The 15857-nt window shown below is 38.3% G+C and overlaps 1 protein-coding gene across 1 annotated transcript in view; it reads right to left on the reverse strand.

Moving 5' to 3' along the window:
• Nucleotides 1-15857, reverse strand: part of GMDS (GDP-mannose 4,6-dehydratase) — a 625677-nt gene that overhangs the window by 123086 nt on the left and 486734 nt on the right. Inside the window, exon 8 of the mRNA XM_027040165.2 lies at nucleotides 496-614. Within this exon, the coding sequence (XP_026895966.1) occupies nucleotides 496-614 (119 nt within the window). The remainder of the gene's footprint in view (nucleotides 1-495; nucleotides 615-15857) is intronic.

Below are 15857 nucleotides of genomic sequence, written 5' to 3' on the forward strand. Positions count from 1 at the left end.
AGTAGCAATTTATCACTGTGAATTTCCTGATTTTGATGGTTTATTGTGTTTAGGAGAATGTCATTGTTTGTAGGAAATACACACAAAGTCCAGGGTGATGGATCAATCTACTCTCTTAATGGTTCAAAGAAAAGAAGATCATTTGTAACGGATCTGAAATTTTTCTGTAAGTTTTTTATGGTTTCAAAATTTTAAAATATAAATGACAGTATTAAAAAAGACTGTGTAATGTTATCACATTGATCTGGTAAGAGTAGAATTACCTACAGTAAAATCACAGTAAACCATGTGTTAACCTTTGTAAAAAGTTTAAAATTAAAACTTTGAAAAAAGAAAAAAAAGAGGCAGTGAAGAACAAAGTCTCTGCTTCATACTGAAACTCAATGTCTTGCTTTACAAGAGAGTAAAAAGGGAAAAAGACAAAACCAAGGTGGATAGCAAGCACTTATACAAACTTGCCAGCAAATGACCAGAAATCAACTCTTAGTTACTTACACAATGGTTTTTCCAATGTGCAAAAATGATTTCTCTACAAATTCCCGAACGCTATGGACTTCCCCAGTAGCTATGACAAAATCCTCTGGCTCATCATTCTGCAACATCAGCCACATAGCCTAGAGAGAGAGAGAGAGGCAAATCCAAGTTAAAGTTGAATGCATCCAGTTGCCCCTTGGGAAAGATAATGTTATCAAAAGCATGTAATTGGATATGGACATTGCTAAAAGGTAAACTGAGGCACATTAAAAAATTTTTCTTTCAAGAGTTTATTGGAGCATACATCAATTCAAATAGGGCAGAACTAAACCAAAGGAGGTTGGGAGCGCTGCACTAACAGAAAGTAGGAGTAGGGTTTTCATAGAGTAGACACTGAAGCACAGTAAAAAAAGTTATTTGATTGACTCTAGTTTACACAGTTGCCTTATTTGAAAAAGTGGAGATAGCTGTTTGTGATTGGTTGTTCTTAAGTTTCATTTTCTTGGATTTGAGTGCATGGACTCTGGCTTAGGTTTTGGTTCACTTACATAGGCTATTAAGGCATTAAAAGCTGCCTCTGTCTAATGCTCTCCTTATATGAATTCTTTGACCTGCACAGCTAGAAAATGAGCATGAATTTAACACAATATTCTAACCATCACAGTAGTGGTTCTCAAACTTGAATGTGCATGAGAATCATCTGTGGAACATCTCAGTATAGATGCCCAGGACACAGAAGTCTGGACTCAGTAGACGTGAGAACATTTAGGCATCTTGATTCCCACACAGCAGGTCTTTGGGCTACAATTTAGAGGAACAAGTATCTGTGGCAAAGAAGCTTTTACATATACTTAAGAAAGGAAGAGTTTAAAAAGTATTGCCAAATTTTCCTTAATATCATGGGCGGAAGGTAAGAAAAAGTCATTTTTTAAAGACAGATGATTTTCCTCAAAAGTAGAACCAAATTTTTAACGATAAGGTTAGAAATTTACCAATGTGCTGACATCAAAAAGCAAAATAATCAAGAATCATTAATGGGAAAAGAATCATGTGATGAACAAAACTGCCACTTTTAAAAAGTTATCTGAGTGGCAATAAGAATGTTTTCACCAGAGTTCAGGATTCATCAGGTAGCATTTCAAGGTCAGGTACTCAATGGGGGCATCATACTGGTGGTGCACTTCTTCCACAGGAATGAGAAGTCTAGTTGGGCAACAATGCAGCTGCATGTCTGAGACACAAACTGGTGGCAACTGTCATAGCCTGGCTCCACTCAGTTGTAACTTTTATCAGTAGCTATACAGGACTACAGTTTCTATAGTTTGGAACTGTACATTACTTTTTGTGATTTTGTTGCACAGAAGACACAGATTTAAAAAAAAAATCATAGCTTATAGTTGACTAAGCATGCCTCTTTAATAAAAATCCAAGCCAAAAAAAAGGTGTTTTTTCATCATTCTCGCCCACTTTTCAAAATAAAATGGGCAAAGGTAATAGGCACTTCATTAGAACACAGTCCCCAATATTATGTGTATTAAACTCCTGTAACATTTAAAGAAAACTATTTTGGTTGGTGTCTCCCCAGCTGCTATTGGAGCTGAAATATAAGTTGCTGTAATCAATGGGGCAATTTATTTTTTCTTAGAGAATGTAACCCAAAAAGTTTAATTCCTCTTTATTCATTTGAATTTGTGGCATCCTTCTGAAAAATAAAAAAAAAATGATCTTTCCCTTTAAGTTATTTCTTGTGAATATTTTGTATTTTTGGTCTATTACAAGACTATTTCAAATCATATTCTTGTTCTATGGAAGATGATACCTTTGGCAATTGTATATGCCTTGGAGATGGGGTACACTGGCTGGGACAATGGCAGTAGATTCAGGTCAGTGATATACCGAAAAGTAGCTAAAGAAACTGTCTTGGCTAGGAGACAGTTCTGCTGACATTAATGAAATTCCTGCAGCTTCATTTTGCATTAGGAGTTCACAGTTGGTGAACACAGTTGATGAGCAACACTTCAAAAATTGTTAAATTAGTATTAGTAATAAAACTTGATCAATTTTTAAAAGACATAAAAGTGCAAGATGTTTTCTTTATTGGGATAGTCCATGCAACACAGAGTTTACAAAATCTTTGTACCTCCCTGAACTCAGGGATGAGCTATTAAATGCTCTAGGCTGAGAGGATTAGTGGGTTCTGAAATGCAGCCCAGCTGTGCTGGCCAAGCCCTGTGCTCAGCACCCTTTGTTGTGAAGGTCCTCACAGGGCTGTCTTTTGTAATGGGCACCAAGGCACATGCGCATTAGCACAGGCCTGGTGGGGGTCTACCTCCCAGTGTCTCTGTGCCTTGCATGTGCAGTTCCCGCAGCTTAGAATACCCTCTTCCCTCATTTGTCTGGAAACTCTGACCTCTCCTTCCAGATCCCATACAAAAGCCCAAGATCTAGTCCTTGAAATAAATTCCTATTATCTCACTGAGTTTCCACGTGACCAGTGGCACACTGTATTGTTGGCTTCCCTGGGACTGAGCCTGCCCTTTGGCCACCCTTCCCCAACTAAGCTGACCCTCCCATCTTCCCTGAGTGCGCGCGCGTGTGCACACACACACACACATGCACACACACACACACATACACACACACACGCGCACACACACACACACACACACATGCTTGTTTTGGCTTTCTTCAAAAATACTTTCAGAGTTTTTAGGAAAAATTAAATTATGCTTCTGGCTACAATTTCTATTTGAACATTTTTCTGAGGGATTAGTGTATACACTTACACGTGTTTTACTCAAATTTCCATTCTAAAAATAACATTTAAAATAGTCTTTCAGGACTGCTCAGCTTATTTCTTTTGAAACACTATGTTGTGCTAGAATGGTTTTGAAAAAATTATATTTTTAGTCGTGTGAAAGAAAGCAAGAGCTTGCTAAAAATAAAAGGAGAAAATATGATTACTCGTTAATGGTAGATTACTTTAAACACTAGCCACGAGTTCCCTGGTACTTGTTTTGTTCCCTGACGGGAATCTGGGGATCAGTAGGAGACTCTCACTTTCACTAAAGTGGGTGCCAAGAATCTGCTCTTTTCTTTTCCATCAGACTATCTGTGGCCTTTGACCTATCAATTTCTAGGCATTTCCTCTAAAGTTCATATTGTACCAGACTCCAGTCTGGGAATGGGAAGGGAAAGGATATACAACCCCAGATTTATTTGTTATTACTGAATAGTTTACTGGTTTTAACAGAGGGAAAGGGCTTTGTTTAAATTTCCACTGAGCATAATTAATGGTTATTGACTGGTAAATGAAGAACAGGTGACATTCTGGATTAGAAGATAAATGATCTTGTGTTTGGGTGTGATAATGGGTTAGTAATTTGCCACAGAGCCGAGGCCCAGTGCATCCCATCATAATGCTAGATCATGTCCAGGACACAAAGGCCCCTGTGTGAGAAGTACTCAGCCATTCACCTCCTTATACAGCTGCACACGTTGATTTGGTCCATTTATTCTCTGATGGATAGCACAACTGAGGCAAAAGCTCACCACTTCTCACCTTCCTGTTCACATGCTGAACATATGACCCATAACACAGCCAGGCCACAATCTGTGATCAAATCGCCACTCGGCTTTGACGTCTGACTATAGAAACAATTTTGAGGTTACATGTTTTAGATGTCAGTCCTCTCTCTTTGTCTCTCCAGGAATGAAGGAGAAAAAAGAGAGTCTTCCCACATTCTTTCAGTGCCCTTTAAGGATATGACTGACTTATCCACTTCCTCAGATACTTATTTACTTTCAGCCGTGACCTGATCACCAGTGCAAACAAAAAAATCTCCTGCTTTTTAATCCATCCCACAGGGAGGAAAGACAGTTAAGGAATGTACCAAGGCTTTAGATTCTTCAACATAAAAATATCCCTTAATGGCGAATGAAAAGTGCAGTTTTCAAATCATGTCTCACATTCATTTTGCTTTTAAGGCACATGATGTAGAGAAGAAATCTGACACCATACCATTGACATTGAAGGCCAAGCGTAGATGGTTATAAATATTAGTTAAATTTGGACATGTGTTCTCTGGTAACTATATAATTATAGACAGAACATATTTGTTCTATAAATCTAATTTAGAGAAGTCAAAATAAAAAAAATTCAAGGAAAAACACTTTGTCCCAAAATGTACTCTTTGGCTATTCAAATCATGAATGCGGAAGTAGGTAGTGAAGGATCATTCCGCTTTCTTTGATTTGGTAGCTCTGGAGGCTGTTCACAGCTGGACCAGTGAAGGAGAACACCCAAAGTACATCACCACAGCCGACTAACTACACCTGATTCCATGCATGCCTTTTGGGGTGTGAGGTGTGTTTGTCTTAAAAATCTGGATTCTACAATTGCTTCCACCTCGCCATTAACCTCCAGTTCAGTATCCAAGCCACAAACACTTATTAACTGAGCTGTCATCCATGAATAACAAGATTTGTTAATCAAGGTTATGTTTAACTGTGTTTATTTGACTGCTGCTTTTCCAGTCCTGTGCTTTGTGCTTTATGTGCTACTGTCATAAAAATAATCTTAGAACCATATGTATACATATATACATATATATGTATATACATATACATATACATATACATATACATATACATATACATATACATGTATATATTTCAGGGGAGAAAGTCTATGAAATAATTCCAATAAAAATCAAGGGAATTTGAACAAATGGAAACAAAAATTCCCAATAAAAAATGCCAACTGGGGCTCCATTCACATACATTTTGTCTTTAAACTTTAGTAGCTGTCTTCATGATAACAGCTTGGTATTTATACAGTTCAGGTCAGGAGTTCAAGTAGTCTTGCGCTACGTCAGGCTTTATGCTTTGTAGTACCCACATATGTAGTCCTGAGCATTAGTATGGGAGACTACCCCCTACTAAGACATAGTTGGGAAACAGGTACCAAATGACTATATAAATAAAACTATATCAAGAAAATTATCTAGTATAAAACCAAAGGCTGGCCTTAAGGCCTTCTCAATCTAGTAATTTTCTTCATGGACAAAAATACTGTGGTTTGTAGATTCCTTTCATAGAGTTCTTCAGACATTTTAAAGATACAAAGTTACTGAAAAGAATCATTAGGTGATAAATTAATAAAAACAATAAAATAACAGAACACAATTTAGAAAGCTATAGAGCTCTTGTTTCTTACTTTTGCTATTAACACATTATTTTACATTGATATAATATGCACTGAAAGAAAAAGGCTTTGTGTCAAAATTGGCCCTGCCTTCTATCCCTATTTTCTAGCTAGGCACATCAATGTACAAATTCCAAGGGCAAGGGTTAGTTTTCCTCTGGAAACAAGAGAAAACCTAAAAGCTCATAGTCTTGTGTTAATCATCCTGAATCAGTTTTTTTCTGGGATACTATAGGCAGATACAGATTATGTATTTATTTCTTCTATTAATCTTTGAGTATATTTTATCTCTTCTATTTGTTCCATTTCTTTTTCAGGCGCACCAATTATGCACATGTTGTATCTCTGTTTTTCTATTTTCTGTGCCTATTACACCTATTGAATCATTTTTAGGCTTGTTCTTTTCCCTATTATTTTATGTGGTTTCTTCCTGCCTGTTCACCTGATTCTTTTCAGTAACATTTATTTTAAATTTTGTTGCTAGTGGGGCTTCAGTTTCTGGATGGATTTTCTTTTTCTCTTCCATATCTTTCCTGATTACTTCTAGCTCAACTCTTCCATTTATTTTCTTTAATCCAGGGGTCAGCAAACTTTTTCTTAAAGGGCAATGTAGTAAATATTTTAGGCTTGTGAGCCATATGATATCTAACATGAGTACTCCATTCTGCTGTTGTGGCACAAGAACACATACAAGAACACAGACAGTACAGAAACAAATGGGCACGGCTGCATCCCAATAAAACATTATTTACAAAATCAGTCAACTGGCCCATGGACTGTAATTTGCCCACCTTTACTTTTACCAAACTCAACAAAAATATGTTGTCTATAATTTTTTTAAATCTATGGAGAACAATAAACTGAGCTCCAGCTATGTATTTTTCTTTGAATAATAAATACTCCTTATGATATGTGCTATTCATCTGTTTTACTCCTTTTCTTCTCCGTGCAACCCTCTCTTCACTCCCACCTCAGGTACAGATCATGGAGTAGTGCCTTTCAAATTATTAATACTATTTGAACAAGGTTGGAAATTTGCTGAAGAATCATATGAGGCACAGTGCACTGAGGGCACCCTTTCAAAGTTCTCTCAAAAGCCTCTCATTGAACTCATGGCTGTCCTCGTTTTTCAGCACTTAGTTGATTAGTGTGGCTTGCAGAATAGTCCATAAACAACAAGGCTGTTATGGTACTACCTGGCAATCATTGCTTCCTTGCTGCCTTTACAACAGATCATAATTTGCACTCTCAGCTAGGAGGCTATGTCACAGACAGCAAAATTTGTTCCTCCTTCAGCAACATCCTCTTGCCATTCTGTAGTATAAAGGTGGGTATACTGAGGTATTCTTCATTCCTCTGTAATACCATTTTGTGGCCTTTTAGGACTCAAAATTAATTTGAGCAAAACATACATCTTGTATGTATGTATGTATGTATAACATAATATATTCTGAGTACATAAGGCATTATTTTAAGCAATTATATGTATCCTTAAATTATGTGAGTATAAAATCATGTATGAAAGAACTTTAATGTAAAATCCACATACAAATAAGGGATGCTTCATGTGTCTAATCTGCTTAATAAGCCATCCTAACATTTCATGGTTTAAAACTTTTTACGGCTGAGGATTGTATGAGCTGGTAATTTAGGAGGGCTTGGGGTGGATGGCTCGACTCTGCTCCCTGTGACCAAGGTGATCTGACTGGGGTTGCTGGCCTCCCTCAGAGGCCTAGGTCCTTGGTGCTCAGTTCTCCTCCATATGTCCCCCAAACTTGTGATCTCTCATTGTCCAGCTCAAGCTTTTTTACAAAACAGAAGCTGCATGGTCTCATAAGGTCTTAATAAGACCTCACTTCCTCTCATATTACTATTTATAGGGTCAGTCCCAATTCTTACAAAAGGGAAATGGATCTCCTTCTTTATGAGAAGAGCTGTGGAGTCACAGTGCAAAAGGGCCTGCAGAACAGGAGGGATTATTGCAGCCATCTCTAGAAAAAATCTACCACAAAGGCCTATCTTGCGATGGCTATCACAAAAGCTGATTGTTTCAATATAGTAATGAAATGACTATGGCTGCCTTTAATATAAGCATTATTGCTTCAGCTCGTAGTTTCTATATAGAGCTCCATCTATCTTTAACATTGTGTGGCATTAGGTTTATATGAGGGTGACAGTAATTTGCAGACTAACACCTGGAATATGGAAATTCACTTTCAGGTCACTGTAATTTAACAAATACTCTTACTTGGCCCTAACATCACTACTGTCACAACATACTTCTCAGAGTGGTTGTTTCTTGGAGCGTGCCCAGCCACCTACCTCAACCAGGTGTTTCCAATTACCTGTTCCCACTCCCATACCCAGGTAAGCCATTCTAGAATTAGTTCCTGGCTCAGCAGGAACAATATAAAAGCTGTGGGCATGCAGCAGGAAGTTACTTTATACTCATGACCCCCTGATCGCCCATCTCCCTGCTCATAGTTCCTGGCCTGAACATGTTCTTGGGAAGCCAGCTCTGACTTTTCTATGACCTTATCCCTCAAGCCTGTCCTGGCCACCTGGTTCTGCCTCAGTCTGACTCTGACCTTTGGAATCCAACTTCTGGGCTTGTTCTGGGCTCCCTTGAATAACAGGTCCCAGTGTTGCCATAGATCTCTCAGTTCCAGGTTTGATAATCATTGTTACCAGTAAATAAAAACTATATACACACCATATTATGTGCATTATGGGAGATGTTGACAGGACTTTACAAGCTTAGTCTAAAACAATAGAAATATAGGGGCGTCTGGGTGGCTCAGTTGGTTAAGCGGCCAACTTCAGCTCAGGTCATGATCTCACGGTCCGTGAGTTCGAGCCCTGCGTCAGGCTCTGTGCTGACAGCTCAGAGCCTGGAGCCTGTTTCAGATTCTGTGTCTCCCTCTCTCTGACTCTCCCCTGTTTATGCTCTGTCTCTCCCTGTCTCAAAAATAAATAAAATGCTAAAAAAATAAAAATAAAAAAATAAAACAATAGAAATATAATGCAAGCCACATAGTGAATTTTAAAATTTCGATTAACCGTATTAAAAAAAGTAAAAAGAAAAGGTGAAACTAATTTTAATGCTTTATTTAATCCAATATATACAGTACAGTATCATTTCAATATAAAACATTGTCACAATATTTTACCTTATTTTTTTGTGTATTAAGTCTTTGAAGTACAGTGTGTATTTTACATTTATATCACATCTCCATTTAGACTGGGCACACTGTAAGTGCTCAGTAACCACATGCAGCTAGTGGACACTACACAGGACAGGTCAGGGCTGAAGGGTCAGCTTCGTGTGAGGAAGGAGAGTCCACCTGCTATGGGATGCACTGCCCTACCTATGTGCTTAACCTGTCAAAGACTCTCCTGGAGCTCCATGGAGGAGGCCTCCTCATCTCTGTAGCAGAGCTGGAGGAATAATCTTCCTCTCCTCCCTCCTTTGTAATTGTCTCCACCTCCTGACTTTTCTGGCAGTGACTTCATCTGTGATGTTAACTAGGAGATAGAGAGCTTGAAAAGCAGTATAACTAGCTCCTAATTTATGGTCACCTATATTTGAATGCTTGCCTTGTCCATGTACAAATGGGCGACAGTACTACATCTCTAACTATTTATTCCCCAATTAGAATAGCTGGGGAGTAAATACCTAGAAAACCACTTATGGGTATGCTGAAATACAGTGTTGAGGAGAGGAGGCAGGAATTCTCAAATTTTAGTGTGCATTAGAACCATCTATAAGGTTAAAAACAGATTGCTGGCTTCCTCTAGTCCAAGTTTCTGATTCAATAGGTCTGGGGTGGGGCCTGAAAATCTGCATTTCTAAGAAGTTTGCCTAAGCTGGGGCTGCTTGTCTGGGACCACACTGAGAACCACTGCTTGTTGTAGCTGGAGCTCAGACTTGGGATCAGACCACCTGTGTTTAAACCCCAGCTCCAGGCAGGACTCACCTGGAAGCTTCTGGCAAGTTCCTTAATCTTCCAGTTCTTCAGAAAAATGAGAACAATAACAGTACTTACCTCATAGGGTTGTTTTTAAGGTTAAATAAGGTAATATAGGTAAAGTGTCTGGAACAGTGCCTGAGACATAGTAAGTGTTCAAAGACTATTATTTATCATGATGATGATGATGACAATGATAATTATGTAGCTAGAGAGGGTTACTGGTGTCTGGGAGGATCTAGTTCATCTCCATGATCAAATTCTTGCACCCATATACGGCACAGGGAGGGGAGACTTAAAGGGTGGAGTGAATTTAATCTTGATTCTGTTAGAGCCACAGAATTTTATAGCTGGAAGGGGCCTCAGAGATGTTCTCATCCAATTCAATTCATTTTAAAGGTGAAGCAACTGAAACCAGAGAGATCATGTGACTTGCTTAAAGTCATATACCTGGTTAGTGCCAGAGCTGGGAGTAGAATCTCAATTCCTCTTTCAGTATTCTTATTGCATTACATGAACATGCATTTTCATGTGAAAATTCTATTAGAAACGGTTGTTAGGAATAGCTGCATGGACTTCTGTGGCCATGTCAGTCAGTTAAGTATTTATGGAATACTTATTTATAGGTGCTAGGTGCCACTCTGCTAGAGTCTGATGGTGTATCAGGGAGGGATAAACAATGTAGATGCTGTGCCTGACTTATGGACTGCCAACATTTATATACAAAAAGGGTTTTAAAAGTTCAACATTGGATTTAAGAAAGAACTTCTGAGACATAAACTCTAGGTAGTTTCCAGAAGACATTAGGCATGGAATCTTTCTAAAACCTTCCTCCTAAGCAAGACTATCCTTACAGCTCTTGCTGAGGGAGTGAATCAGGCAGCTGTATTTAAGCCAGGTGACTTGTCTCTATACCTTCCCTCCTTCCCAAATCCCTTATCATGGATGGGGACCTGACATATTCTAGGCCAGTCTGTCTTAAAAGAGTGTGTAGTAAGAGACCCAGAGACTGAATGAATGCCACAGCACTGAGCACTGGGGCTGTCTGACTGTCACATAGAGTCAGCCAGCCCTGCTGAAGTCCAGGGGAGGCCTACAGAAGAAGCAGAGCAGAGCAAAGACCTATTTGGGTAGAGGAGTGGGAAAAGGTAGAGTACAAGGTTTGGGTGGTATTGAGGGGAGAGATGCATAGACAAACAGTAGAGTAGATTTCATTTCCCAGTTCCTGTAAATTATCCTAACACTCTATGAGAAATCCCTTTTTACTTGCATTTCTCTGACTTGGTTTCTGCTCCTTGTGCCAATAAGCTCAGACGAAGACAGCTGCAGTTGGAAGAAGACTTTCAGAACTTTGCTGAGTCTCAGTGTAGGGACCAATCATTTGTTAGGCTCTGTATTCAGTGAAAGAAGGCAGTGCCAGAGGCAAGAAGGCACCATTTGAGAACTTAGCATCCATACAGAAGACTGTCATGTGTCTAACAGCAACCAAAATAACAGAAGGCAAATGAGACAAATGCTAGCAGGAAAGGAGATACAAGAGCACAAAGGAGATGATTACTGCACATGAGCAGAGGAGGAGAGATCCAGAGAATTCTTAGTCTGTTTTTTAATCCCAGCAAGCAGTGTTGACTGCCCATTTTTGAGTTCCTCTGAAGACTGCAGACGGAATTAGTGTTCCATTTAACTTGTTCATTTAAACTCATTTCAAATGTGTTTCCCCACAATGTCTTCATTTACAAAAATCAGGATTTCAATTTAAAAGTCACTCTACCACTCAATACTCCTAAAACGATACTTGAACAGATTCAGACTTAATCATTATGCCTTTAATTTTTGGTTGTTAAATATAAAAATATCCCAAGATAAACAGTGCTGTTCTTCTGGGAGGTCAAATTGCCTTTACTGACTTGGTCTTATCCCTGAGTGTAATGTTTCTGCTATCATAATTATTTCCCAGATGCTGACTCTGTAATATCTTTGACTGAGAGATGAAAAGGGAAGCAATTAAGACAACATTTATTGTAGCAGTAATATTGGAGCCTAGTGATACAGGAGGAAAGAAATTCCACTAATATATAAAAAACAATAATGTAGGGACAACTCTACTTCCAAGATGGACTGCTTCACACTACTGAAAATTGAACAAAAAGCCCCTTTGTGTTCTCCAAATTAAAAAAAAAAAAAAAGCAAGAGCGCTCCTAAAAGTTCAATTATTTTGAAAACACATAGATGGTGACAAGAGATTTCTGGGGGGTGGGTATTTATAAATCTAGATGAAATCTCGAAAAACAAGCCTTTAATACACTGAATTAACATTTTCAAAACATTAACTTATCAAGTATTTGGAAATCAAAAAATGTCTAAAAAATGTTTTTAAAAATCTTTAGCAAAGCCTACTTCAGATTACCAGACTCTGGAGAATAATAATTATTTTTTGGTGACTAAAATTGCCAGTAGTCTGACAAGTATCAATGACTGCTCAAGACTCATTATTAACAACAAAAAATTGTCTATTACTACACAACACCGTAAGTAATATCATTTAGCAGACACTAAAGGTCACAAACTGAGGGAAATCTTTTCTGTTAATATAACACAACATTTTTCACATTCATTTCATATGAATGAACAATGTATTCATTGTTTTCCTGAACACTAATTTAGTGTTGTATTTTTTTGCTTGTATCAATGAGTGTCAAAATATTGTTCTTTAAATACATGAAAGTATTTGCATAGAGCTTTATTACTGATCTTTAGATGTTAGCCAGAGGCAAAATAAAACAGAGAAGCTCCAGTTGGGAAATCTCACTAGCAATGAAAAGCAAGAGTCTTTAACATATTCTGCTTTTCTGCCAATTTTTTTCCTAAGTATACAATGGTTTATTTACCCTACAATTGGTAAAATTAAAAGTAATGTCGAACACTATAAAACTATACTTCAACTACAGGACGCAAGGATTCCATTTCCCTAAAAATGAAACAGAAAGCTTGCAAGGAAGAATACAAAAACTCTTAAGAGGAAATTCTAAGATCCTGACATGAATTAAAATACAATACCATATAAACCAATTACGGAAAAGCCAAGAAACACAGTGTGTTTCAAAAATGAACTGAGAAACACATGGACAATTTTTATTAAGTTATGCCTTTCTACATCATCTCATCATTAAATGCTCAATTACCTGTAATTGTTTGCATTTATCCCAGTTATTAAGAAAAATAAAGCCACCACATTTTGTCTCTTCAAAGTCAGAGTCCACAACCAGATATCTGATGCGGTTTTCAATTCTGTTTTTTCTCTCTCTAATGCTAACTATCTTGCCATCATGGTACTGCCTTAAAAGACAAAATACCCTTTCACAGAAGCGCAGGCTCCAGCTGATGGGTTACTCACTATGAAACTGTAGGGCTGTACCCTGGTTGCGGTCAGGAAAGAGCAGTCCCAGAACTTGGTGCCAGGACAGGCTAGTAAAGGCCATGCTTGCACCGCGAGAAACCAGACCAGCCTTTCAAGTCAAGTGTTGGCTTGTAGACATATAAGTTAATCAGCTATGAAATAACCACCACAATGTTCTTATTGATCGCGAAGGGCTTATGATGCAACACTTGGCCTGGAGAGGATCTGTGCTTCATTCTCTCAGCCTCCAACTTTCAGAGAAAGAGAGAACTTTGAGAGTGGTGTTTACAAAATACAGATGTTTAACTTCATGATTTGAACCTTCCTAGGAAGAGATGCAGTGTACCAGGTCTTCAAAATGAAATGTACTAAATGCCTCACATTCACATACCTGTTCACTTTATCAAAGAATAGGATAGTGTTTCCATTTCATTGCACCTACCAAGGGTAAAATGGTATTTAGAAAACCTAAAACTGGTAACATTTCAAAACTAAAATTTTAATGTGTTCCCATAAGTTTTTTTCTTCACTGTGAGACATTATGTTAGTATTTTGGTTATGCTAACCAATGTTAGCAATTTTTGTTTTTGTTTTTAGATTTCCACAGTTTTTTGGTAACAAAATTCAAAAGATAATAGAATAATAATTGACTAAAATATTTTGGTAGTACTGGTCTACTAAGGAGAAGAATGGAATTCTGGATCACGGGAGATAACCTTTTCCTTATGTTATCGATTCAAAGAACAGCTATTGAACATAAATTAAGAAGCTGGTATTTTTTAAAATTTTTTTAACGTTTATTTATTTTTTTTGAGACAGAGAGAGAGCATGAACAGGGGGCGGGAGACACAGAATCTGAAACAGGCTCCAGGCTCTGAGCTGTCAGCACAGAGCCTGACGCGGGGCTCGAACTCACGTACCGCGAGATCATGACCTGAGCTGAAGTCGGCCGCTTAGACTGAGCCACCCAGGCGCCCCAAGAAGCTGGTATTTTTAAAGTACTAATATGTGTGCAGGCAGAATATTTAGTGTACTTTGCTCTTGAAAATGAGGAAATCAGTTCCCATTTCTACCAAATCCTTTCCAAAATCATAGAGGGAAAAACTAAAGAGGATAAGGGAGATTTGTGCAGGCAGAGCTTTAGGGCATACTCTAAGATGTTGCTAAATGTGGCCATTGGGTCATCTGCAGATGTGATGATAAAATAAGGAGTCCTTTCCCATGAGGCCAGCTCCCTCATTCAGAGGGTGCCTTCTGGAATAAATCCTCTTGAATAAAATTGACAAAGAAGAAATTCAGTACAAAGTCCAGTGAGCAGACTATGTAATAAGGGGGCTGAAGAATCAGTGAATTAAGTCTTGATGCATAGTAAAGATGTATAGTAAAGCAATTCTCCAAGGGCATAGAGATAAATTCCCAGTGTTTCCTCACAAGTAAACCGGCAGCCAAGAGATAAATCCTCTATTCCCAGTGCACTATCCTCACTATCTGGTTAGGCTTCCAGAAGCATGTGTCCACAGACATTAAAGCGCTTGGTCAGTGAGAGAATGAACATGCTTGGCGGTAATGACAGTTACACAATTGTTTCTGCCTTTCTTTTTTCTTTCATAGAAGATTGCCTATGTGTGACTGACTCCAGAACAAACAGGGACGGAAAAAAATCAAGCATTGTGTTTTTAACGGTGAAATGGACTGCAGGTTTACTCTAGAGGGAACAGATACATCCCAGCCAACCTGGTGGCATGATGACCTACAGAGCAGTGAGAACCAGTTTCTCAGTTTGCACAACTCACTTTTGTCTCCAACTCAATGTTAGATTGGTTTAAAACTTTGCGAGGTCCATTGAGAAAAAAGGACAAATACTGGACATTTGCTAATAATGGGGAACAGTGTCCCACATCTGGGGGGCATAGATGTCCTGCTCACTTGGAGGAAACAGCGCCACCTGCTGAAAACCCAATCTACTTTAGCTGAGACATCCACTCTTCCCCAGTACCCCACTTGCTAGTTTGGAGGGCCTACTGGAGAACAGAACCCGGCATCTCAGAACTACCTGCTTTTCATCTGGTTTAGTTTCATCTGGTTTAGTGCTACTAGCAGTGGCGGTTAAGACAGAAGGAGAGAAGAAAAAAAAGCTTTTTTTAAAATATGATCTTGTTCCCAGCAGTAAACAGTGCTGCTAGCTTAGGAACCTTTTCTGTGAGCACTTGTGTAGTTTCATACAAGATAGGAGACAATTATTTAAAGTTGGGCTTGTGCTGTGAGACTGAATACAAAAGCACAAACTCAAAATGAAACTCTGTAGCTGGATGTGAGAGCTGAGAGAATCGCAGGGGCAAGAGATGAAGGCCTTATGTGTTTATTCTTCTTTCCAAACGAGGTGTTTTTACAGGAAAATAGGCAGTCATAAAGGACAGCCTTAATGTTATGTAGTGAAAAGAACTCAGACAGAAGTCCTAAGACTCTGGGCTTGTCACTTTAGGTGAGCCACTTATTTCACTCTTGATTTTTTTACACAGGTTACAGGGTTTTAGGTATCCCTTTAGATAATCTATTGAAAGCACTTTGTGATCTACTCAATGTTATTGTTATTACAAATGATAATATTATTGGAGAAAATTCCCGGGTTAATGCCTAAGAGATCAGTGTTCCATAACGATCACTGAGATATGATGTGATAATTCCATAGACTGTTATTATACTTAAAACACAGCATTTTTCAGTATACTAATTCTTTTAAAAATGTGTTTTAGAACGGAATCTGGGGTTTCAACATTTCCATTCTTAAGAATTTCTGATTTTTTGCCCCAAA

The sequence above is a fragment of the Acinonyx jubatus genome, chromosome B2 (genome assembly GCF_027475565.1).
Source record: "Acinonyx jubatus isolate Ajub_Pintada_27869175 chromosome B2, VMU_Ajub_asm_v1.0, whole genome shotgun sequence".
NCBI lineage: Eukaryota > Metazoa > Chordata > Mammalia > Carnivora > Felidae > Acinonyx > Acinonyx jubatus.